Source organism: Varanus komodoensis, unplaced genomic scaffold (assembly GCF_004798865.1).
Source record: "Varanus komodoensis strain SLA01 unplaced genomic scaffold, ASM479886v1 scaffold2, whole genome shotgun sequence".
NCBI classification, from domain to species: Eukaryota; Metazoa; Chordata; class Lepidosauria; order Squamata; family Varanidae; genus Varanus; species Varanus komodoensis.
The window spans coordinates 11195796-11219069 of NW_025335568.1; the positions used below are offsets into that span (position 1 = coordinate 11195796).

Genomic DNA, 23274 nt, shown 5'->3' on the forward strand with positions numbered 1-23274 from the left:
CTGCCGTTCATGTCAGATCGAAGATCCCAGCTGGACATCCTGTGGGAGCTGGGGCCTGGTGGCCAAGCTCTGCCTCATGGAGGAACCCGAGGAGACTTCCCTGAGTGGGGTGGACTGGCTAGATCAGGGCTGTCCAACTTTTTGTACCTCGAGGGCCACAAAAGGACTTCAACACAACCCAGGGGTTGCACAATGGATTACATTTCCATACCATAAATTAAAGTGGTCGCAATTGATTTATTTAATCTGATGTACACAGTTACTATATTAAATTAACCAATAAATTAGGGAGAAAATTTAGGACTAGCTGAATGAAAAAAAACAAAACAAAACAAAACAAAACCCTTTGCAGAGATCACAGGCTGCTGGGTGTGGTTAAGGGTTATGTTAAGTCAATTCATATCTACGACTGCTCATTAAACTGCTTCCACAGATTAATTCAGCTACTCTTCCACAAAGTTAATTTGAAGAGCAGGCATTCTCATACGAATGGATGCTTATCCAATGGCACTGTAAGATTCTAGGACATGCTTGTACAACCAAAGGTGCATATTCAGAGAGCAAAAAGTCCTACTATTCCCAGCATCTCCCACTCCTCTGGGATGGTCCACCCCTTTCTTCCCTGTTTCTCCCACCCAGAAATCCTCCCATGTGACCCCCAGCCCCTCCCTCCTTCTTGAAACTGGCATGCTGGGTCACTTGGACTGCAGCCAGTGGACCTTCTCCAGCGTGCCCTGCCTGCTCCTGCCGGTGGGCAGCTTTGTGTAAGTGGGCAGGGCGTGGTGGCACGAGAGCTCTCAAAGCTGCCAGCCTGCCCCACTCTCTGGGCCAGCGGCCTTGGGAGAGCTTGCTGCAATCCTGCCCGTGCCACCACTGGGAACTGGACTGGGGAGATGGGATGGAGGGGCTCCAAGTGGCGAGAGGACAAGGCCTCGGGGATTGCGTGCAGCTCGTGGGCCGTGTGCTGGACCCTCCTGGGCTAGATAATCTTCAGGAGCTACCCTTCTACAATGACCTGATTCTAAGAAAGATGATGCTTCCTTGAATCAGAAGTTGCCCTACTGTTCAAGTTTTTCTAGAACTGCTTGCAAGTGTCAAGCAAGACACTTGTGTGTGCACACCTTAAGAAAAATGAGGAAGCACACTCTATCCAAACAATTATTGAGAGACACACTCTGAACCTGGAAACAGGACAGACTGCAATGGAGGCATGTGAGAGTTCACTTAAGAGGCTTCTGGTATGCAGATGGAGGAGGGGAGAGGGAGAAATTTCCACAGGAAACTAAGAATACATCCACATGTGATATCACACATGTTGAATAATGATTAGAACAGAGGTGGGCCACCTGTGTTCCTCTTAAGGGTCACATACCCTCATGGGTGGCCTGTTGGAGGTGCATATTGGCAGTGGGGAAGGCCAGAGTCCGAGGTGGGCAGGTTACTCCCTTTCTCTCTCTCCTTTCCTTTCCAGTGAACTGCAAGCAAATCTCTTGCCAGAAACCTGAATGGCTCACACACAGAAGGCATTTTAAATTATTCTGGAGGCTGCACGAGATCAGACCCAAGCCCACATGTAGCCGTGGGGATGCAGGCTGGCCCTCCTTGCTTTGCAGAAACAAGAGATTCCACTGGGAAAGGGTGCATACTGGGTGATCCCTCTGCTGTACGTCATCCTTGATGCCGGGACATATGCATTCCTACCAGCATTTCAGCCTCTTTTAGAGCGAACAGCATAGGCTGCTGCCTGCATAAAAGGGTTGTGTTAAGTCAGTTCCTATCTGTTACTGCTCATTATACTGCTTCCACAGATTAATTCAGCTGCTCTTCCACAAAGTTAATTTGAAGAGCAGGCATTCTCATACGAATGGATGTTTATCAAATGGCTTTGCAAGATTCTAGGACATGCTTGCACAAACAAGTGCACAAAGGGGCATGTTCAGACAGCAAAAAGTTCTACTGTTCCCAGCATTCCCCACTAGCTGGGGCATGCTAGGCATTTTAAGATTTTTTTTTCTGCCTTAACAAGTACAGGATTATTACTATTACACTGCATTTGTATAATATCCTGCCTTTCTTCCTCTTGCAAGAAACCCGAGAAGGCTTACAAGCTTCTCCTCCTCTTCAGGTTATCCTCACAACAACCTTGTGCAGTAGGTTAGGCTGAGAGTCCATGACTGATCCAAAGACGCCCAGTGAGCTTCATGACCGATTGGAAACTAGAACCTGGGTCTCCTGACTCCCAGTCCAGCACTCCTAACTACTACACCACACTGGTGCTCATTATATCTAACAATACTCCTGAAAACAACGTTAAGTCAAATGCAGTCATAGAAACTCTTCATTCTCTTAAGCATTATCCAATGGTTTCTTAACACAATATCTGTATCCAACACCCACACACAAATCTTATACCTGCGTCTTGGCTCCTGGTGTCATTGGTGTTGCAAAGTTGTTCAAGTCCCAGATGTAGATCTCAGACTCATTTGCACCGGAAGCTACTAGGTTTGTCTAGAAGAGAAAGAACACAGCAAAAGAGTGCATGCTAAGAATCTAAAATGCTCTCATTTAGGCAGTATGAACACAGTTGGAGTGAATCTAACCTGGAATATGTTGACATCCAGAGCTCTTACAGGTCCTGTGTGCTTATCTTTCTGTGCAATCACAACTTCACTTTCGCCAGCTAATATTTTAGCTGGGTCATACAAAATTGTATTTCCATTTTCACCTCCGGCAATAAGTACTCCTGAAAGACTCCCATCAGATGCCGTTTTATGAGGACCCCAGATCAGCTTGTGATACCTATAAGGGAATTACAAGAGGAGTGGAAATGAAGCTACTTAGAGTTGCATATTCTCCTGACTGTAGAAGTGCACCTTCTAACGAGCTGCACTTTCCTTCATGGAACGCAATGCTACAGTGTTGAGTTTGGTGGCAGCGATCCTTAACTAAATTCCCATTCAGCAATGAAATGAGCTGGCTGGCCTTGCCTACCCCACAGGGCTCAAGACGAAGGAGATTTCTAAAGTAATTTGAGCTGTAAGTCAGAAAGCCTCAGATTTGCACAGGTCTGCACTTGTTGCATTTGGTATGGATTGTGGGATGGGAATTGCGGGATGGGAAAGGTTTGGTCTGATGATGTTCAAAATAAACCAGTGCTACAGTCTGAGTTAACCAGGCACCTCTGGTGATAATACAAGCAGGCAACAAAAATGCAGACTCTCCGGTGGGCACTGCATCTTCTATGAAAGATTCGTGGACTCAGGCCAATGTTAGTGGAAAGTCTTTCATCTCCATCTCTGCTCTAAGCAGAGCATCACTTGCTCTGTCAATGCCACTTGCTGAGGAGAAGCAGCTGCAGGTAGCTTAGAAGGGGCCCATGCGCAGAACTGTTCCTATTTCTTTTCTTTTATAACTTCTTTTATATCGTTTATATTTTTTATTTATTTTGTATTATTAATTTTAATTTTATATTGTTATTTTTGTATTGTATTGTGTTGTAAGCCGCCCTGAGGCTTCGGCAAGGGGCGGCATAGAAATGTTCTAATAATAATAATAATAATAATAATAATAATAATTTGCTAAATGCACACTCAGAATGATGGCAGGTCCAGCAAAGATAGAAGAATTAAAAGCACGGAACAAATTCAGTACCATGTCAATTATAAAACGATTTACAAGTAAATGGCACAAGCCAAGGGTTTCTCAGTGGAGATGGAAGCCTGGGCACTGGACTGTTTTTTATTTTTCTGCGGGGGGGGGGCATCTCAATGCCGGAGCCTCTGCGCCCCTGTGCTTCTGAGAGCTGTGAGGCAGCACAGGCAGCACAGAACAGCCTGTTTCCTCTGATCCTGCCACTGCAGAGAGCAGAGCTGCCAAGCGTGCTGCCCTCACTGGAACCGTCCTTCTCGCTCTCATCACCCTGGCCCAGCACGTCCAGGGGTGCAGCGGGGCCTGCTGGATCCGGCCATGGGTAGGGCCAGCAGCAGCATAGTCTCTCTGCCATAGTGTGCTTTGGAACAACTCCTACCATGGGCTAGACAAAAATAAGTTGTGCACCTGGGCTGGCCACAGCATATGCACAGAGGTACACCTGGCTTGGTGTGGCAATGAGGCTTTGCACACGCTTGTGACGCAGGTCCTCTGGCCAGATGCAGGCCTTTTTCTACGGGCCTTTTCCACCCCGAACCGATGCATGGGCTGGACTGCATTCAAATCCAGGCTTTAGCACTGTAGCCCTTAATCACTAGCAATCATCGAGTGCTGTGATTACCTTAAGCAGACAGAGAGCTTTAAAAACTGCACATACCTGTGTGCAGAGGAGAAAGTGGCACAAGACTTCATATCCAGTGATGGGTCTGTCAAGTCGAGTTCAAATATTTCCAAGGAAGCACTGGTGCTGAAGGTTGCATCTAACTGTTGAGCAGATGTGCCTGCGTATAGACATGTAATCACTTACAGTGGACATACCATAAAAACATTTTGGAAACCCCAAATAATTCTACACATTTGTGAGGGAACACAAAACTCATTTATTTTTTTAAACTAATACTACTACTACTCTTCAACAAACTTTGAATCCTTTGTGACATTATGACACTTTTAACTGTTTCCAGAATTTCTCTCCAAAGTGGTAGTTTGAAAAATGCTGGTAATCACTGAGGAAAAGGGGAATTTAATGTGTTTAACAGCCATGCTGAACTTCTGGTAAGCACTGCACTGACCCTATTAGGGTTGCAAGCATCAGGTTCTGCATCAGAGGTGTAGACCTCAGCCTGGGGGCCAAATCTGGCTTACGGAGATCCTAGAAGGCCTCAGCCCCTTTCCCTGAATCTGGTAGCATCCCAGAAATTATTTTCACATTCTAAAAGAATGAAATGCCTCTCCGGAGGCCTGGTTACTAGCAAGAAGAGCTGGCAACTGTGGCCCCTGAGGAATTCTCTGAAATGGAATTTAGCCCTTGGGATGGAAGTTTCAACATCAACAGGGAGGCCCAATGACCACATGCCTAGGAATGGCCACCACTGAAATCTGAGAGGGTTTTATGAAATAGGTAGAGGATCTGAAAAATGCTATTGTACATTCTTAGAGATGCTTTAGAACAAACCCAGAGAGGACATTTCTGTCAATGGCTACAAGAGATGAATGGAACTGCCACATATAAAGGGATGGATGGATGCTATGTCTAAACATTAGAAGGCTAACCACCTTCATGACCTGCTTGAGAGAAAGCAGAGACTCCTGGCTGGTGTTGAGCCAGCTGATCCAGATGGATGCTGATTTGATTCAGCAAGGGAATTTTTATGTGCTTATTTAAGACAAAACACAAGTTACAGCATAATCCTACAGGGAGGCTCCAAGCCCTCCAGACTTGGAGGATTATGGGCATCCTATGCAGAACAGGAGAAGCACAGAGCTGAAGGTCGCCTCTGTATTTCTCCCTGGCTGCAAAAGGAACAGATGGTTGATTTTGGTTGTCAAACTGCAGCTCCTTGGAGCAGAGGGAGGCAGACTAAGGCTATCTCATATCTTGGTGTCACCAGCATCTTCCCCTCTCTGTGCCCTCCAACACCCACTAAACCCCTTCTCCAAGATTGGTCTTATGACCTTGGAGGAGAATCAGCACAGTTCTTTCTATACCAACTGCAAAGGGCAGAGGAGAGTGCTCCATGCATGAAGCCTCAGCTCCATAAAGGAGCTGTTTTCTGATGTTAGTGCTGGTTCTCAGAAAAATCCTATGGCCCTCTGAACATTGTCAAAGGGCCAAAGGATCACTCTGTTGGAAAACGCAGGCTAGACGAGCAAAAGACATAGGATGAGATTTTGATTTCTTGGCAACTAGAACCACATCTTGAAAGGGCCAGATGATGGCTGGACTGTCTTCATTTATGAGCTTTAACTGCAGTCATAATAAATATTTTCATACTTGAATAAAATGTTAACAGAGTCTCCTTCAAAACTTACCAGTAGCCAAGTAAATAGGATGGTGGTCGGATGGACTCCATGCCTGCATGGCAGTACGGTCTATCTCTTTTAACTTCATCCTGCTGAAAAGAGTGTAACAGAGAGCACTGCTAAATGAGAAGTGTGAAATTAAACAGAAACACAAGCGGACACACTGGAAGGGGGAAAACAGCTTTGAAATCAAAACGATGCAAGTGGGACCTTTTACTTTTATATTTAGAACTGTATTTAAACATTATAGAAAAATAAAGTCTTAAGTAGTCAATAAAATATTCAGTAACATTAAAAAAATTGGAATAGAGATTAGTCTCATTTCAGGTTGAAACCAGGAGGGCAGAACGTTCAATGCTACCTTATATGTGTATACTCAGAAACTAAGTTTCACGATTTCTATGGGGCTTATGCTAGGTAAGCAAGCACAGGATTGCCGCTTCAAGTTGCGCACCTAGAAAATTGCTTCCCAATAAGAAACTAACACAACTTGAAATAACGTAACACAAATTTGTAACATAACTTTTTCTACTCTGGTTTACAAATGACCTCAATGTTTAGCACAGATTATTGTTATTTTAACTATGAGTCAGAAATGACTTATGATGTTGATCAGAGGAATCACAGAATAATAGAGTTGGAAGGGGCTAACAAGACCATCAGGCCCAACCCCAAGATTTCCAGATATGTTTGATCAAACAGATATATTTGATCTGTTTTAGCTGTTTGAGGGAGAACCCTGCAAATGTTTAGAAAGAAAAAACTACAGCCCACAGCATGTCCCAGGACTTTTTTAGGACGTTGTGTCCTTTCTTAGCTATGCAACCTGGGGCAATTGGAAGAGGTTAAACGCTTGCCTGAAGGATCAGCTCAAGGTATGCCTTAGCCTTAGAGTTTAGCCTCTGTTCCTGCAAGCCCTATTTTATGACATTATGTCAGGACATCCTGTCCATTTGAAATGAAATGGCAATGTTTTATTTATTTTTATTTATTTATTACAAACATTTATATCCCGTCCTTCCAACAAGTGCTCAGGACAGTGTGCTAATATAAAATTACAATAATAAAACCATAATTATTTAAACAATATAAAACAGCATATCATAAACTAAGAAAAAAGAAAGGGATGAAAAGAATCGAAAATGCGACTGTGGGGAAGGGGAAAAAATCTTAAAACATCTAAACCCCTTAATTATTAAAATGATAGTTAAATAAAAAGGTCTTTACCTGGCACCAGAAGGAGTATAATGCCAGCACCAGGCGGACCTCTCTGGGGAGCGCATTCCACAGCCTGGGTGCCACTACAGAGAGGGCCCTCCTCCGAGTAGACACCCTTCATACTTCCTTCAGAGAGGGCTCCCGGAGCAAGGCCTCCCCTGCTGATCTTAAGGGGCGTGAGGGCATACAGGAAAGGAGGTGATCCTTCAGGTATTCTGGACCTAAGCTGTTTAATGTTGGCAGTGGAAGGGATGCCCTAGTCATCCTATCTTTCCTGTTAGAGTGGAGTTACAGCAGCATTTCACAACACAGCACAGCACCCTACAGAGGTGCTTGACTGCAACTCAGATCAACCCCAGCCAGCAGGGCCCTTCAATGTGTTCCCAGGGATAGACAGCATTGTAGTCAAAGACATCTGAAGAGTGCCAAATTGGCCAAACCCAGAATATAGCTTCTCACCATCTCCTGCACCTGTTTTTTGTTTTGTTTGAATGTTGATGTCCACTTCAGCACAAAGAGGGAAGCCTGAAACATCCGAAAAGGAGGCTGACACTGGAGTGCAACTGGCCTCAAGCCGTACCCTGCCGAGGATTAAACATTTTCTCCAGAGAGTGAACAGCTCCAGCACTCAACCCTCGTGCAAGTTGTTAACTGCTGCTGGCTTTGCACCCTACATTTCAAAACCATATGAAATACATATGGAATTTATTTTATGCCTGATGAGATTTAAGTATCAAATCCTTCTAGAAGTCCTTGGACTCTCCTGAGATCATTTCAGCAAAAAATGCAGAAATGATCAGAGTTTCTGAGGGCAGGTGACCAGTGAGTAAATTTCCAGATCAGACCTATATACTAATCCTCGAGCTCCTTCTAGCTCATGGAATGGAGAATGTGAAGCCCCAGTTCCTGGTGCATCAAGAAAGTTCTGTCCTAAGCCCGTCTCCCCCTTACTGCATTTGCGTCAAGCCCTGTCCGAAAGTGGACAACACCACACAAAGAAACTATGGTGCATTTTAGAATATGTGCATTTTATCCTCCCATCATGATCTGGACTGAAACACGTATCTTTGCTCTCTCTCTCTCTCCCTTTTCGCTTCAGTGGAAACTGAAAAAAGCTCAGGCTAGAAAGCTACATGACTCACAGTACAAACACACACACACAAACCACAAGCCAAACCCACATTTTAGTGGTTCAAACAATTGCAAACTTGCTTCTGCAGCCCTCTGTGATTCTTCTTGGCCATCAAACTCTAATGCGCTAATCAGGTTTTAAAAAATAAAGATATGTTCCATACTGTTCTTTTCATGGATAGATAAAGAACAAAAACACAATTCTATGTGCGTTTAGAGAGATTCCCAGCTATGCTGACTGGGGGATGCTGAGAGTTGCAGGGCTTTTCTCTTTTTCTAAACATGCACAGGACTATACCTTGTCTTACAATAAAGAACACACTGATGCGCCAGCATTTGATGCCCACTGTGGAAAGCAAATCTAAGTGTCTGTATTTTGAATCCTATTCACAGCACCTTTGGGGGGCAGGAGAAAACTGAAGCAATGCAGTTACTAGTTGTTAGGAACACTGTCCATACTTCCTCATTCTGTTTGGGTAAGCCAGCCAATACAAGGGGCAACAACAGCTAAAAGAGCTCAGGCTGCTTCACACTTCACAGTCTTACCTGTCAATTTAAAAACATGGTCTCTCTTCTTTTCAGACCTTCTGGACCCATTAATTAGAAGCTAAACTATGAGATCTGCTGTTACTTTTTTCCTCTTTCACCATCTTCCTCTGCCTTCTTTTGATCTCTCTCCACAGCCCACCAGCTTTGTTTACTTTTCCACACTCCCCTTCTCTTAGAAGAACTGCCTACTTGCCCACCATAAGATGCAAAAAGCACTCTATTGCAGCCCACCTTGCATCAGCCTGCAAGACAACTTGGGGGCTCAATAAACAAATAAAAGCAAATGAGAGGCTTCCATTTTTAGGAGTACACTTAAAAATGCAGAAGTAACAAGGATGGCTTAACAAACACGCATGTGATACAGGGAGCCTTGCTTTTCTGAGTAGACAAGGAGATGTCAGCTCCGGGTTTATTGTTGCATTTCAAGAGAAACCATCTTGTGAGTTATTATGGTTGAAAGATTGTATACAAAATGTATACAATAAGCCATAAAAATTCAATTCTTGATTACCAATTTCAACTGTCATTGATCAACAAAGTTAATTACACACATGGAAACACAAGATTACTGAGTTCCAGTGTTTTCTGTTGCCCAGGGCAATAAAAGTGCCAATTTTTGCAATCAGCACAGAAATAGACTAGGTAGGAGGCCTTGCATTATGTTCTTAAACATAGTAATGAGAATGTTCTGCAATATCCTCAGCCCAAAATGCTGATACTCTTCCCACCTAATTGTCTGTAAAAAAGGGCACTCAACATGCACACAAAGTGCCCAGAATTTTATGTACATTTTAGAACAACTACTTCTTCTTACAGTTTTTATTAAAATTATTAAGTTATTGCTCTGGATCAATCCAGAGTAACTTTCATTGGAATGTGAAACAAGAAAGAAGGAGAAAGTATAAAATTGAAAGATCAAACTCTTTTGAATACGGATCTCTCAAAACTATTTTTGAAAATACTGCCCAGCTGCTTGAAGGAGCAACAGAGCTTTGTCAGGATATGCAGCCCTTGGGACTCATCACAGTCTTTTCTCTAGGCCACTTATCACCTCAACAGGAGCTCTACTATAATCCTATACCAATATTGCACAACTCTGTAGGCTTAAAAACCAAGAATTTTGTCTTGCATAAACACGATCAGTACAGGCACTTCCCTTAGCTAAGAATGGTCTTCTCTATTAACAGTTTTTCCAAGTTGAAAGTGTTATCTGAAATTGAGTTCTACCTACAAAAGGATAAGGTTTGCAATATGCTCTTTCCAGTATGACAACTCCCTTGGGTGGAGAACTGTCTGGAAGTTGAAAACACCTGAACACCAGACTGAGCTGCAGCCTGGAGCGGGCTGGTTTTTCTGCCTCTATATTTGGTATGCAGAGAGGCTCCCCCTGGACAGTGCATTACAGTACACAACCGTAAATGCCACAGAATGCCTATACTGTATATGTTCCCCGGGACCAATCCTACAACAACTGACCACAGCATTACTTCATTTTGGTTAATGTACAACTGCCATATAAATCGTAGTTCCTGAAATAAAAATGTTTGAGAAATCATGCAGCAAGAATCTAGGTGTTGCCGCATGCCAATTTTTAAAATATACATTACAGTAACAGAGGCTTGCTCTGAGTCCATCTCCAAGTTAAAAAGTTAACTTGCAACACACTATTAAAGCTTAGGGAGTACTTTTCTTTAACAGGAATCACTCCTTATTCTGCACATGCCTATTTTCCACTCTAAGTTGGGATATCATTTTTGTCCCCTTAGTACAAGGCAAATTTCAAGTTCTCAAACCAACTCAGAAAAATAGCCTGGGAGAAGTTTTAGAATCATTGTACTTTTTGAAGTCATCATTACAGCTTTCTGCATTCTGCTACTTCTTGAGATATCAAAGAGAAGTTTGCAGCCTTCTAGCTGCCTAAGCAGCTGTTCATTACTCAACCAGCAGCACATAAACCTTTGCTACTGAACCAACTCCTCATACAGAGATAGGAATGGGCAAAAGGACACGTATCCAAGATCATTCAGTGCTACCATGTTTCTTCTTAAACCGTGGCACAAAAGATTTGATTAAAGGGTCCATCTCAGGCACAACAGAGATTCTAACCCATGCTTAGTAACTGAGAAAACAGAATCAGTGTCACATTGTTATGCTATAGACAGCTAAGCAGGTTGGGAGATGCTGGGAGAAATAGTCCAACACATCTCAAATGCATCTGGTTGAAAAAGGCCAAACTGTGCATTTAATTATAATTATATCCCACCTTTTTTTCTTTCAAGGAACTCGAGGTAGCTTACATCATTCCCTTTCTCCTCTCAGTCGTATCCTCACAACAGCAACCCTGTGAGTTGGGCTGAGTTTGTGACTATCCTGAGGTCACCCAGTTGGCTCCATGGCTGAGTGGGGACTAGAACCCAGTTCTCCTGAGTCCTAGTCCTGCACTCTTAACCACTGCACCACACTGGCTCTCTACACAATGCCATACAATATTATACTGATTGTGTGGCACACAATCATTTTGTCACCTTACACAGCTTGGTCAAGGGTGACTTCACAGTTCTTAGCACTTCCAATTAGAATTCATTGAGCAGTTATGCTTTTACTCCTTATTTTCTTTGGTAAGAAACAAGATGGAAGAGGCAGTGGGAAAACATAGGTCGCAAGTGGAAAACATCATCTGGATCCTATGCAAATTCTGTGGTGCAACCAAAGCATCAGTTGGAAGCTACCAATGAATCCTAGGCACAGCTTCATGGGGCAAGAAGCTTGAACATCAGGGATGGCAGGTATCCTGAATTAATTGATCCTGAGTAAGTGTGCAGTTTTTGGTAGGAATTACACGGAAAGGTCAACTAAAGCTTTGCAAAAATAAAATAAAATAAAATCAAGAACAAGTCTTAAGGGCTTTTAATATGCAAACTCTCCCAGTATTTCAGCACAGGTGGAGGTGGGGGTAAAGATATCTAAAGCTCTCATCCACTGATTATGGAAGGGGTGCACTTTATTCAGTCTTTCAAGGCATGCTTAGAAGTTGCAGTGAGGATTTTAAGTATGAAACTACGTGGAGTGCAGTAACTTCCCCATTTATCAGTGCTGAATACCTACAGGAGGATTGCGACTGTATGGTATAGTCTCCCTTCCACACACTTCAAGTATCACAAGCAGATACACATATGATATAGTCCCCAGCAACACACTGACACATAAACTCTAACTTACCAAGAGTGAATGACTCAGCCAGCCCCCAACCCAATACACAGGAAGAGGCTTCCTCCAAATCCAACCCAGAAGACCCTCCCGAATCCTCCTTTTATAACTCTAGGAAAGGGAAAAGGGTGGGGAGGACGAGTCCTGTATCAAAACGAACATGAATCTGTTTCCACTGAGCTCACATCTTCAAAAGCAGTAATAATATTTAGATTCCGCCCCCAGCATTCAAGTTATGGCTGCAATCCTACTTGGGAGCAACTCCCAAGGAGATCGCTGGGATCTACTTCCGAGTAACAGACGCAGGACGGGCTGCCAGCGAGGCGAGGCCAGGAGCTCCGGGTCCATTTCAAGGCAAGCAGACAGGGCGGCGGGGTGGGGCTCGCCGCCAGCCCCTTTCCTCACCTGCTGCGGTGGCTCCGGCCAGGCGCCCTCTCCGGGAAAGGAAGGGCTCGGCTGCGGCCTCCTCCTCCTCCTCAACCGGCGGCAGCTCGGGCGCCTCCTGCCAGGGCCCAGAGCTCCTCCACGTTCCGCTTCAACGTGGCAGCCGGAGCGCCGCCTCCATCCCGGCGGCTTCCGGGACAACTGACGCCCGCCCCGCCGCCTGGGCTGGGCCTGGCCTGCTTGGGAGGAAGCCGGGCCTGGTCGCCTCCGAGCGAAAGCGCCGGCGCGCAGAGGAGCCGCGCGGGGCCCCCGGGGCCAGAGGTGGGGCGGCGGGTGAGCTGCGTGCCTTGTGCGGAAGTTGAAAGACACTCTGCACATGTGCAACGTGCGTTCGTCTCGGCTCTGCAGCCGCCGCTGCTCATGCAAAGCCCTGCTGGATCCGGCGATGGGTGGGATCCAAAATTAGTCTCATCGAATCCCCTTCTGTTTCAGTAGGCCTACTCGAAGTAGGGCTATCATTGCATACAGTCTCAAAACCCATTCTGCTTCCCACAATCGCCTCTGCGAAGTCCGCGGGCTGAAGCACGGTGTGAAGGCAATAGCCTCTTCTATTTCTCGCCGGCAACAAGGGGACTGGCGTAAGGTTCACATAGCCACACACGGGTGAGCATTACAAGACAAAACTGCAAAATGTCGGCCTAGTAACTGCCTCCTTGTCGTCGTCCAGCTCTTTTATTTTCTTGTCTGACACCAAACAGTGAAGGGATAAAATAACTAATTCCTTTTGCATCCTGTTGTTGCATGCCAAATAGCCTGCCCACCTTTCAGGAAGGGTAACCACCAGATTACTATATAATTTAATGTATTACTAGCCATTAAAGGGAAAGTACTGTCATATATGGCTATTAACATACTGCTCAATGGACTTAAATTTGAACTTCAGCGCAAGTTGTAATAGATACTTTGCCGTTTCAGATTTGAGTACTTTTGTACTCTTTCAGGAGAGCATTTTTTCAGTGGACGTAAAATATACAATTACTTTTGTATTTACTTATCAAGAATCTTTACATGCTGCCCCTTGCCCCAGAAAGAACAGTGGCATTGTTAATGATAGGCAGAATTAAATCAGCAAATAAAAAGGCCTTTTTCCCACTGAAGCTTTTGCATATTTCCTAAACAATAGTGTAAGTTTTCAGGTTTACAACTATGCTTTGCATCTCAGCTTCCATATATTTAATACGCGCTTTCTTCATGAAGTTTACACCCATGCAAAATGTTATAGGATCGAAGCAAAAATGTGGATAGAAAAATTATTCTTTTCCAGCATCACCTCTTTCTGCTTCACTGCCTTGTCTTAGCCTTGCCCTTTCACAATGAACACCCTAGGGCGAGCTTACTTCTTGCATTTTCCTTCCTTGCAATAATTATTACATTGGTTTTATATCCACTTTCTTCTGGTGAGGAAACCCAGGAACTGCAGGCAGCTTGCACAGCTCCATTTGATCCTCACAAGCCTGTGAGGGAGGTTAGGCTGAGAGGCCAGTCATGCACTCACCTAAATTGGCCAAGTAGGGAGTAAAACCTGGTTCTCCCAAGACCCCTGGCCAACACTCCACCCACCACACACCTCATGATTCATTTTCCTGTATTTTCTGCTCCCTACTAATCTAATCTTATCCCATGATTGCTGAGTGAACTCAGGAGCCTTCATTTTCATTGTGGAATCAGCAGCAGAGCACTTTATTGCTTTGAAGTGGTTTGATCTTGTACATGTGCAGGAGACATTCAGATTTCTCAAATGAGTATCAGGCCACAGTAGAAATCCATCTTCTGTCAGGCTGATATTATCTGGATTTAACATGTGTAATTTGCAAACAAGGATAGGTTTTTTTTAATGTGCGTCTAATGAAGCTTAAAACACTAATTTCTTATCACTTTTATAGGCCTAAGAAAAATCAAACCACAAAGTTAATTCAAGATCAAAGCATGCATTTATTTTCAGCACAAGCCAGGGCAGGGTACAAGATGCCAGTGGTTCTCAACCTTTTCACAGTTGGGGACCAGTGAAAATAGGAAAATTATTTCAGGGACCACTGAGGCAGAAATACAAAATATATACATAATATAGTATTGTGCATTAGTTCTTAAATATAATAAAAGAATTCTCTAAAAATAACCAGAAACTGAGCAATAAAATGCTAGTTATAAAATATTGAAGTTAAATGTAATTGAACACAACTGTAATTTTTAGAGCAATATTTAATTTAAGTAAGGCCAGTGTGAAATCTGCTGCTGCTCCTTTTCAAGAATTCTTGAAAATCGTGGCTGTAGTGTTGTTTCCGAGAGACGAAGTGCCGCATTGACATCGATTCTGTTTCTCTGTTTGGTTTTTATCAGTAACAGAGCTGAAAAGCTCTTTTCACACAAATATGTAGTAGAAAATATGATCAACAATTTAATAGCTCTGTAACTTAGAGACGGATATTCTTTTTCCAGTGATATCCAAAATTGTGACAATGATAGCATTTTATGTTTGGATGCCAGAGTGACATCAGAAGATAACTCAATCAATTTTTCTTTTTCATGAGGATTAAGTGTGCATGAATCAATATCTTTTATAAAGGGGTTGTTAATCCAGAGGTTACCTTTACGGGGATCCTCATTTTCAGGATAATAATGGTTAAAGTTTTGAACTAATGCCTTTAAATGTTGACTTATTATATTAAATAGGAATTTCTGGTTGACATTAGCTGCAGTCAAAAAGTCTTGCAAATGTGGAAACATTTCTATATCATCTTCTTGTACACGGCTATCCCAAAGAACCAGTTTCTTTTTGAATGCATCCATCTTATTTCTCAGTGTGAAAATATTTGTGGAAAACCCCTGAAGAGAAATATTAAGTTCGTTGAAAAGGATAAATATATCTGCCATATATGCAAGCTTAGCCATCCATTCCTCATCCAACAAAGGCTTTACTAATGCAGAGTCCCACTCTCGCAGAAATTGTTTTATTTCTTCTCTCAGCTCAAGAAGACGAGAAAGAATCCTTCCTCTTGATAGCCACCTTACTTCAGTGGAGAGGAGGAGATGTTGGTGTTGTGAGTCCATACTTTCACACAGTGTTGTAAACAGCCTGGAGTTCAAAGCTCGGCTACGAATGTCATTTATGATCTTCACCGCATCATTCATCACGGTGTTTAGTTCAGCAGAAAGTTCCTTTGCAACCAAGTGCTGCCGGTGAATCACACAGTGAGTGGACAGCATTTCTGGATGTGCCACCTCCTTTATTTTTGCTACTACCCCTGAGAGATGGCCACTCATGCTTGCTGCACCATCTGTACACACTCCGACACACTTCCCCCAGTCTAAGCCCTGCACTTGAAAATACTCATTAAGAACGTTAAACATCTCCAAAGTAGTGGTCTGTCCAGGTAAATCAAGACAACAAAGAAGTTCTTCCCTGAAGTTTTCATCTTCTGTATACCTCACAAAGCAAAGTAATATGGTTTGGTTGCTCACATCTGTTGATAGGTCAAGTTGAATTGCAAAAAATTTCGACTTCTTTATCCCCTCCACAATTTGCTCTTCAATATCACTGGCCATATCAACAACTCTCCTCTGAATGGTGTTGTCTGAAAGTGTTATTGCCTCAAGTTTTTCAGCAGCTTGAGGACCCAAAATTTCCCGAGTGACATCTAAGATGCAAGGCTTTATCAATTCTTCACCGATAGTGAATAGCTTTTTTGTTTTCAATATTTGAAGGGCTACTAAGTAAGATGCTTGAAGCAGCGGTTTATCACCAGTCATTTTCTGTATTTGAATTTTCTGACTTTTCATTTGGTTATGCAGACCTTCAAAAAACTCAGCTGGCTTGTCAATAAGATCATTGTGCTTTGAACGCAAATGACGAGCAAGTTTTGAAGGTTTCATTGCATCATTTGACAAAATTTCAGAACATACCACACACAAGGGACGTGGCGATTGTTCACTACCAGGGGCTACAGTGAAACCAAGTTTTAAATATTCCTTATTATAATGCCTAACAAAGTTAGCTTTTCTTTTTTTGGTTTCTGTTGCACCTACTGGAGTATCAACACATTTCATTTTCACTGTTCCTTTTAAACTTGAAGCACTTGTACTTGGCTTATTTTCGGTATCATCAATACTTTTCTTTGGACTATTGTTTTTGCTTTTGAAGGTTAAAATGTTTTGTTTTTCTCTTTCCATTTTATAGGGTTTAAAATTACAGCATAATGGCTCAAGAAATAACTTGCTTTAAGAAATCACAACAAAGTATTTGCAAACAATATGCTCATGTTGTTGACAGGCAGATAGTATGTATTCCTATCAAGTGTAACTTATAAATACCATGCGAGTGACATGCATGTCTTTCATGATGCGCATCATACCTAAGCCAATGTGAGGTTACTATTTACTCACCCCTAGAATCCCTATGCACTGCTCCCTATTCCAATTGTCCCAGACAGTACTGCGCTGAATAAAATCATACTATGTGTCCAAAAACACCTTAACTTGAACTTTAAAGCCCAAAATTACATGATTGTATAAACTGTATTACCTCTGATATTTAAATATTCAGTGATTGTGTTACTTTGGATTTTAGTTTAGTGTTTTGGAATATGTTCAGCGTGATTAGCTCTTTCATGGAAAGGCAGGAAATTTCTGGTGAACTCTCCTGGTCCATGGACCGGCAACTGAAAAACACTACAATATGCGATCTATAAAAAAAGTATCAAAATCTACATGTTCTGTCCATAACAAGTATTTTCAAAGTTCTTATGCCTGGAAATTTGTCCAGCAGATCTTCCATGCAGTGGATCAAGACTCATTTAATACACAAATGAGTACACAAACACAGGTACAAAATCCAGTGGCACTTTTATCTCGCTTCACATACCTAGAACACAAAACAAAGGGCTTATTTCATGAGGGTGCATACTTTAATGACTTGGCCCATGATTAATTTTTCTATTTCAGCATTCTCAGTAATTGCTTGTTCCTAGTTTTCATATGAAATTGATGCCAATGTGGAAGTAGAAGGGAGTGTAGCCTGACGACTGATCTACTAAGCATATGCAGTGCATTTAGAACCAACTGTAAGTGCGATGGCTAAAGTCGACCTCGACAGATCTGGGTTCTAGTTCCCACTCACTGGAAGCTCACTGACTCAGCCTATCCTACCTCACAGGGTTGTTGTGAGGATAAGATGAAAATAAGGATCATGTAAGCCAGCGTTCCCCAACCTTTCTGGAACCAGGCACCAGTTTCGCAGAAGACAATTTTTCCACGAACTGGGGGCAGGGGGATGATTCAAGCGCATTTACATTTATTGTGCACTTTATTTCTATTATTATTACTACATTGTAATATATATAATAAGTATACAATTCACCATATTGCAGAATCAGTAGGAGCCCTCAGCTTATCTTCCTGCAACTAGACAGTCCCATCTGGGGGTAATGGGAAACAGTGACACCCTAAGTGTGTTGCTTATATCCAGTCTACTCTGTAATCTCGTTTTGATTTACAGTAGGGTTCATGTTCCTATCAGAATCTAATGCCTGATGATCTGAGGTGGAGCTGAGGCGATGATGCGAGTGCCGGGGAGTGGCCGGAAATACAGATGAAGCTTCGCTCACCCACCCACTGCTGACCTCCTGCTGTCCAGCCCAGTTCCTAACAGGCTACGGACCAGTGCCAGTCTGTGGCTTGGGGACCCCTGATATAAGCTAGCAGTCCTCGTGACAGTATTATGATATTCAGTCGCCTGGATCACCCAATTCCCCAGTGACTATCTCCCCATGCAGCAGATCCCTCCCACCAGGTTACCTGGTTATCCTGGAAAGCAGCATCTTGATACCTAAACGAAGGAGAGGAAAGGGAATACTCTGAGATGATACCAAATTTTTATCTTTATATTCTCATCCACAGGCAAAGCCTGTGTCCTCATTGACATTAAAAATAATCACAGCAAATCATGATGTGAACAGCAAAAAGTTTTAATCACAGGACACAGAAGCAGCAGCAGAAAGACTGCAAACTAACTGTTATGGTCCTTACTCAAACATGTTTACACTGGACTTTATTTAAAGAGTGAGCGACTCATTTTAAAGATTCTATCCTGCGTCACAACACTATTCCATAAAATGCATGCATTTTATAAGACCCACAAGCACAACAGGTGGCATCCAGACTGAAGAACATACTCATGGAAATCAAGTCTTATATGACTAAGCCTAGATTCAGTCCATTCTCTTGTCAGAGATGAATTTCAGCACCATGAGTATTGGAACAGTACATTCCAAATAAAAGCGCACAATATCCCATGGCTATAACTACTATTGAAAGTAGGACAGCTATTATTCTTGTCCTTAGAAGTGTAAACATATGTATACATGACCAGTTTATGATAAAGGTGAAGGAATCTTCTGTAAAGGTTAGAATTTATATGAAAGAAGGTTCAGAGTGACATCGCACCTCAAGAAGCTGAGAATCCATGTTCTAAGTTGCCCTCTGTGAAGCAGGCAATTCCTAAGGGTATCAAGAACAAAAGTAACCATTTTTTCTTTCTGTCAACAAAAATACTACATACATAGAGCACACACTTCAGTTAATGTATTTTTTTTTTAAATGCTGGGCCTCAAACAAAAAATCACTTTAAATCGCAATATGAACAGCAAAATGATTGCTTCACTGGATATGCCATACCATGCTCAGAGAGGAGCTGAAGCATAATCGTTGCTTCACAATGCAGCACAAGACCTGCACAGCAATTACATGTGCCAGACAAGGGAAGAGTTGGTTCATTCATCCCTAATGCCAATTATTGAAATTGCAACACTGACAGTCACAACAGTAGTCAAACTCAGTTTGAATTTGGAGTTCTGTTAAAAGTACTGCATTAGAATGAACTGGGTGAACTTCAAGGTCTGAAAAATAAGCAAAGAAAACTCAACTGCATTTAAACAGAAAGGGTGTTGCTGTCTTGAAGCAAAATATGGAGGCCTCACGCCTGTCTCCATTGCAAGGCCAAGACAGGACTCTCCATTACAATGCTTAAAGAACCAGAAATTAAATTCCGAACTAACATGAGTTGTGCACCTCATTAGGTCACCTTGGGCAAAGTACTGTATCTCCTAGTAAGCTATAATGGTTGCTGTAATGATGAAATACGCATTTCAGGTGCAAAAATTACTTTAAAAATGCAACAGTAACGGTATGCAAAAGGTACTACATGCAGGGTAAAGCAGGTTTCAAAATAGACCATTATCCTAACCGGTGGGCAGAAAATGAGACAATTCATGTGTTTGCTACTGCAGTGGCAACATTAGACGACCGCTGGCACCTCCTTTCCTTCAGAAAAGGGGAATGACAAGAAAATGTTACCATCATTCACCACCAGTGTGATGGAAAGAATGTGGGACTGGGGACCCATGAGACAGGGGCTCTAGGCCCCACCAGACCATAATGATTACTGGGAGGCTTCAGGCCTCAGTCCAAGCTACCTCAGAGCTGCTGTGCCGGTAGTGCAGCACGCGGGTCTATGGAGGCCAGCGTTTTCCCACCGACAGACCGCGGACCGGCACCGGCTGGCCGGCATTTCCTGGCGGTCCATGAGAGGCGCTGCCGCGCGCGGGCAGGAGCGCGGCATCCCGCTCGTCCAGGCCAGCAGGGCCGGCTGCGCCCTGGCTGCCGATCCCGCACCTCTTCCTCGGCCGAAGAGGCTGGGAAGGGAGACGCAGCTCGACCGGAGCCAGCCAGGAGCCCCGCCACGCCGGGATCGTGCGGAGCGCGTTTTCCCAGCCGGGCTGCGCTGGTGCGCACGGGGTTTCAGTTCTATTTCATTATTTATTATTAATAATATTGTATTAAGTAACACGATTTGATTTTGTATTGCTCTGCTGTTGATACTGTATTTGTATTTGCTATGAGCATAGTATTGCATTTATATTGATTTTGCATTTTGCTATTGCACATTTTAAATCAAGCATTCTTGAAAAGCAACAGCCGACTTCACAGTAGCCTTAACTGAATTACATACATACATACATACATATTTATTTATTTATTAAAACATTTTTATGCCGCCCCATTCGCCGAAGCCTCGGGGCGGCTTACAACATCGATAAAACAATAAGTTAAAATCCATATAAAATAATCTTAATTAAAACACACATTATAAAATAAGCCGCCCTGGCCAGATATTGCTCTCTACAAATTTCAGTGGAAAGCATATACAATTAATTTTAATATTTTATTCTTTTATTAGTATTTTTACTGCTTAGTTTCTGGTTATTTTAGAAAATTTTCATTTTTTGGTACTATATTTAAAAACTAATACACAAAATACTACATTATGTATATAATGCTTTTTTTTCTGCCTCGGCGATCCCCGGAATACTTTTCACATTTTTGCGGGTCCCAAACTGTAAAAAGGTTGCAAACCACTGATTACGTCACCTTGGGTCCGTTGCGCGAGGAAGAAAGACAGGATACAAATGCAATGTGGTAGCAGCAGAAAGAACTTTGCAATGAGACCTAGCTTCTTAGGAAGGCAGGAGATTTATATCTTTCACAAAAAGTGTGCCAGTATAGGAAACAGTATGAAACTATTGTAAGCATCTGTATCACATCCACAAGCAAAGTTGCAACAGGCATAAATACATAGAAATAGGTAAATGTGTTGCAATCTGAACAGAACTCTACCAAGACTTCCCATAGAACAAACATTCTAGTCTTGCCACTAAATACCAAGCAAGTAAAATCACTACGTTTCTTTCCAAGCAATACTTAATCTCCTGCATTCACCCTTACCTGGCCGACGCAGCTCGGGACCCAAGCTCCAAGCTTCAGCGGTTATTCTTCATGCTTCAGACAGCAAGGAAAGGAAAGGAAAGGAAAGGAAAGGAAAGGAAAGGAAAGGAAAGGAAAGGAAAGGAAAGGAAAAGGAGTGCCAGGTCCTCGGCAACAAAAGCCCTGCAGCTTCTGAGCGTGGCATTAGCCCAAGCAGCTCAGGAGCCGCGGCGCGCCATCAAGCAGGCGCTGCAACAAAAGTGGGGCGGCGAGGCAAGGAATCCATTCACCCCAATGGGAATCCAAAGGAAAACGCGAACGCGGGGGAAACGGAAAATTGCTAAGCAGGGCTGATCATGAAACTGGGAGCGGGGCGATTCTGAAGCCGCAAAGACGGCTGGGGGTCTTCTTGTCCCCCGAACGAATCCAACCTCTGGAAGCAAGCGAGGTCGCTTCGGCCCCTCCCCAAATGCAAGCACACTTAACTGAGAGATACCAACACGCTGGACATTCGCCCCCCCTCCCCGCAGTGAGCAAGAGGCCGCCCGCCGCTCGGCGAAGCGACACACGGCGCCGGCCCGTGCGGAAAGCCGCCCGCCACGCCCGCCGGCCCCCGAAAGAAATGGACTCCGCGCCACGCGGGGGAGACGCCCCTCCCCCCCGTTGGCTCCCATTGGTTGGCCCATAGGGCGCTCTTTATTGGCTGTTGCAGCTTTTCCGACACTATTTCCGGCGAGTGAGCGAGCCAAGTTTCGATCTATAGATTTACGAAAAGGTTTAAGTGACACAGCAACACAGTCAGCTTGGCACTTGAGGTATAACTTTGAACCTGTTTTCCACTGTGGTTTCGAATCTAAATTATATAAGGGTCTCGTTACAGAACCCAGGACAAAAGAACCCCGACGATGATCCGAGGGAGTCCACAAAAGTCGTGACTTATTCGGACGTTCGTGTCTGATTGTCATCTTTCCGTTTTGTTTATCTCTATCTTTTTTGCAGGCCAATCACAGTCACTTCGCTTCGGAAAATAACCAATGGGAAGTATAGTTTTACGCGCGCAGAGAAAGCGAACCATTCAGAAATAAGAAACGATGAGAGCCAATAGGAAGACGGAATCCGTGAGAGAGGCGATTTGAAGTGGCTTTTCACCCAGTGGCGGCAACCATGTAGACGTTAGCTTTCCCCTTGTTGCTGTTAGTCGTGTCCGACCCATCGCGACCCCGTGGACAACATTCCTCCAGGCCTTCCTGTCCTCCACCATCCCCCGGAGTCCAATCAAACTCACGCCGACTGCTTCAGTGACTCCATCTAGCCACCTCATTCTTAGTAGGGTCCATTTAATCCTTATTATAAGGTGCCATCCAAAACTGGACCATCAGCAGAGAGGCCCTCCTCACAGAGAAACGGAGGGCTAGACGACTCCTTCTTAAAAACAAATTAAAAGCATCCTATGGTCTCCGAGAAGAATCAGAACCAAAGGAGAGCGTCCTATTTTTTAAAAACGAAGCAGCAGCCTGTGCGATACTTGATATTTCCATTAGCCATACCTCTATGGTCCACAAGCTCAATTCTCGCGAGAGTGAGGCAGAGGCCGTTGGTGACGCCACGCCTCCCCTCTCTCGCCCGGCCTCTTCTGCGCTCGCCGGCGGAGGCGACGGCCGGACTGGGTCGGTTCGGGGCTGCGGCGCCCGGGACAGCGGGCTGAGCCGAGAGCTGGTCATTTTCTTCTATTAGTGAGTGCGAGAGAGCAAGCACGTCGGCGAGACCGATTTTCTCGCCTGGGTGGGGAGGGGTTGTCCTCTCCATACGTCACAGTTACACGTGTCGGCGACCGTTAGGGCTGTTTCTCGCTTTATCTGTTTGTCGGATGCCGCTCGCACACCAGTCGTGACGTGCGACTATTAAGCGTGTTATGAAATTTGTCTAACAATCAATAATGAAGTGCATGTTGTAAAATACAAGAATGTAAAGTGTTAATTAGTACAGCTATATAAGCTTTGCGTTATTAATATTGCTGTA

General features: G+C 43.7%; 2 protein-coding genes across 11 annotated transcripts in view; both read right to left on the bottom strand.

The window, feature by feature from the left end:
* SEC31A (SEC31 homolog A, COPII coat complex component) overlaps nt 1-12621 on the bottom strand; it is a 52331-nt gene extending 39710 nt beyond the window's left edge. For 9 of the 10 annotated variants that reach the window (XM_044428391.1, XM_044428389.1, XM_044428390.1 and 6 more), the window contains exons 1-5: nt 12463-12621; nt 5962-6044; nt 4307-4430; nt 2601-2799; nt 2413-2508 (exon numbers count right to left, since the gene is read on the bottom strand). In XM_044428391.1, coding sequence (XP_044284326.1) covers nt 2413-2508; nt 2601-2799; nt 4307-4430; nt 5962-6040 — 498 coding nt within the window. In that variant the 5' untranslated portion in view covers nt 6041-6044; nt 12463-12621. The remainder of the gene's footprint in view (nt 1-2412; nt 2509-2600; nt 2800-4306; nt 4431-5961; nt 6045-12462) is intronic. The other variant, XM_044428384.1, reaches the window with a different exon arrangement.
* A 1792-nt stretch (nt 12622-14413) lies between these two features.
* On the bottom strand, nt 14414-21816 carry LOC123023047 (zinc finger MYM-type protein 6-like). Its single transcript, XM_044429389.1, has 4 exons — nt 21277-21816; nt 18940-18993; nt 18292-18322; nt 14414-17359 (listed from the first exon to the last, which is right to left on the bottom strand). The coding sequence occupies exon 4, from the start codon at nt 16666-16668 to the stop codon at nt 14701-14703; it is 1968 nt and encodes a 655-aa protein (XP_044285324.1). The 5' UTR covers nt 16669-17359; nt 18292-18322; nt 18940-18993; nt 21277-21816; the 3' UTR covers nt 14414-14700.
* Between the last annotated feature and the right edge of the window lie 1458 nt (nt 21817-23274).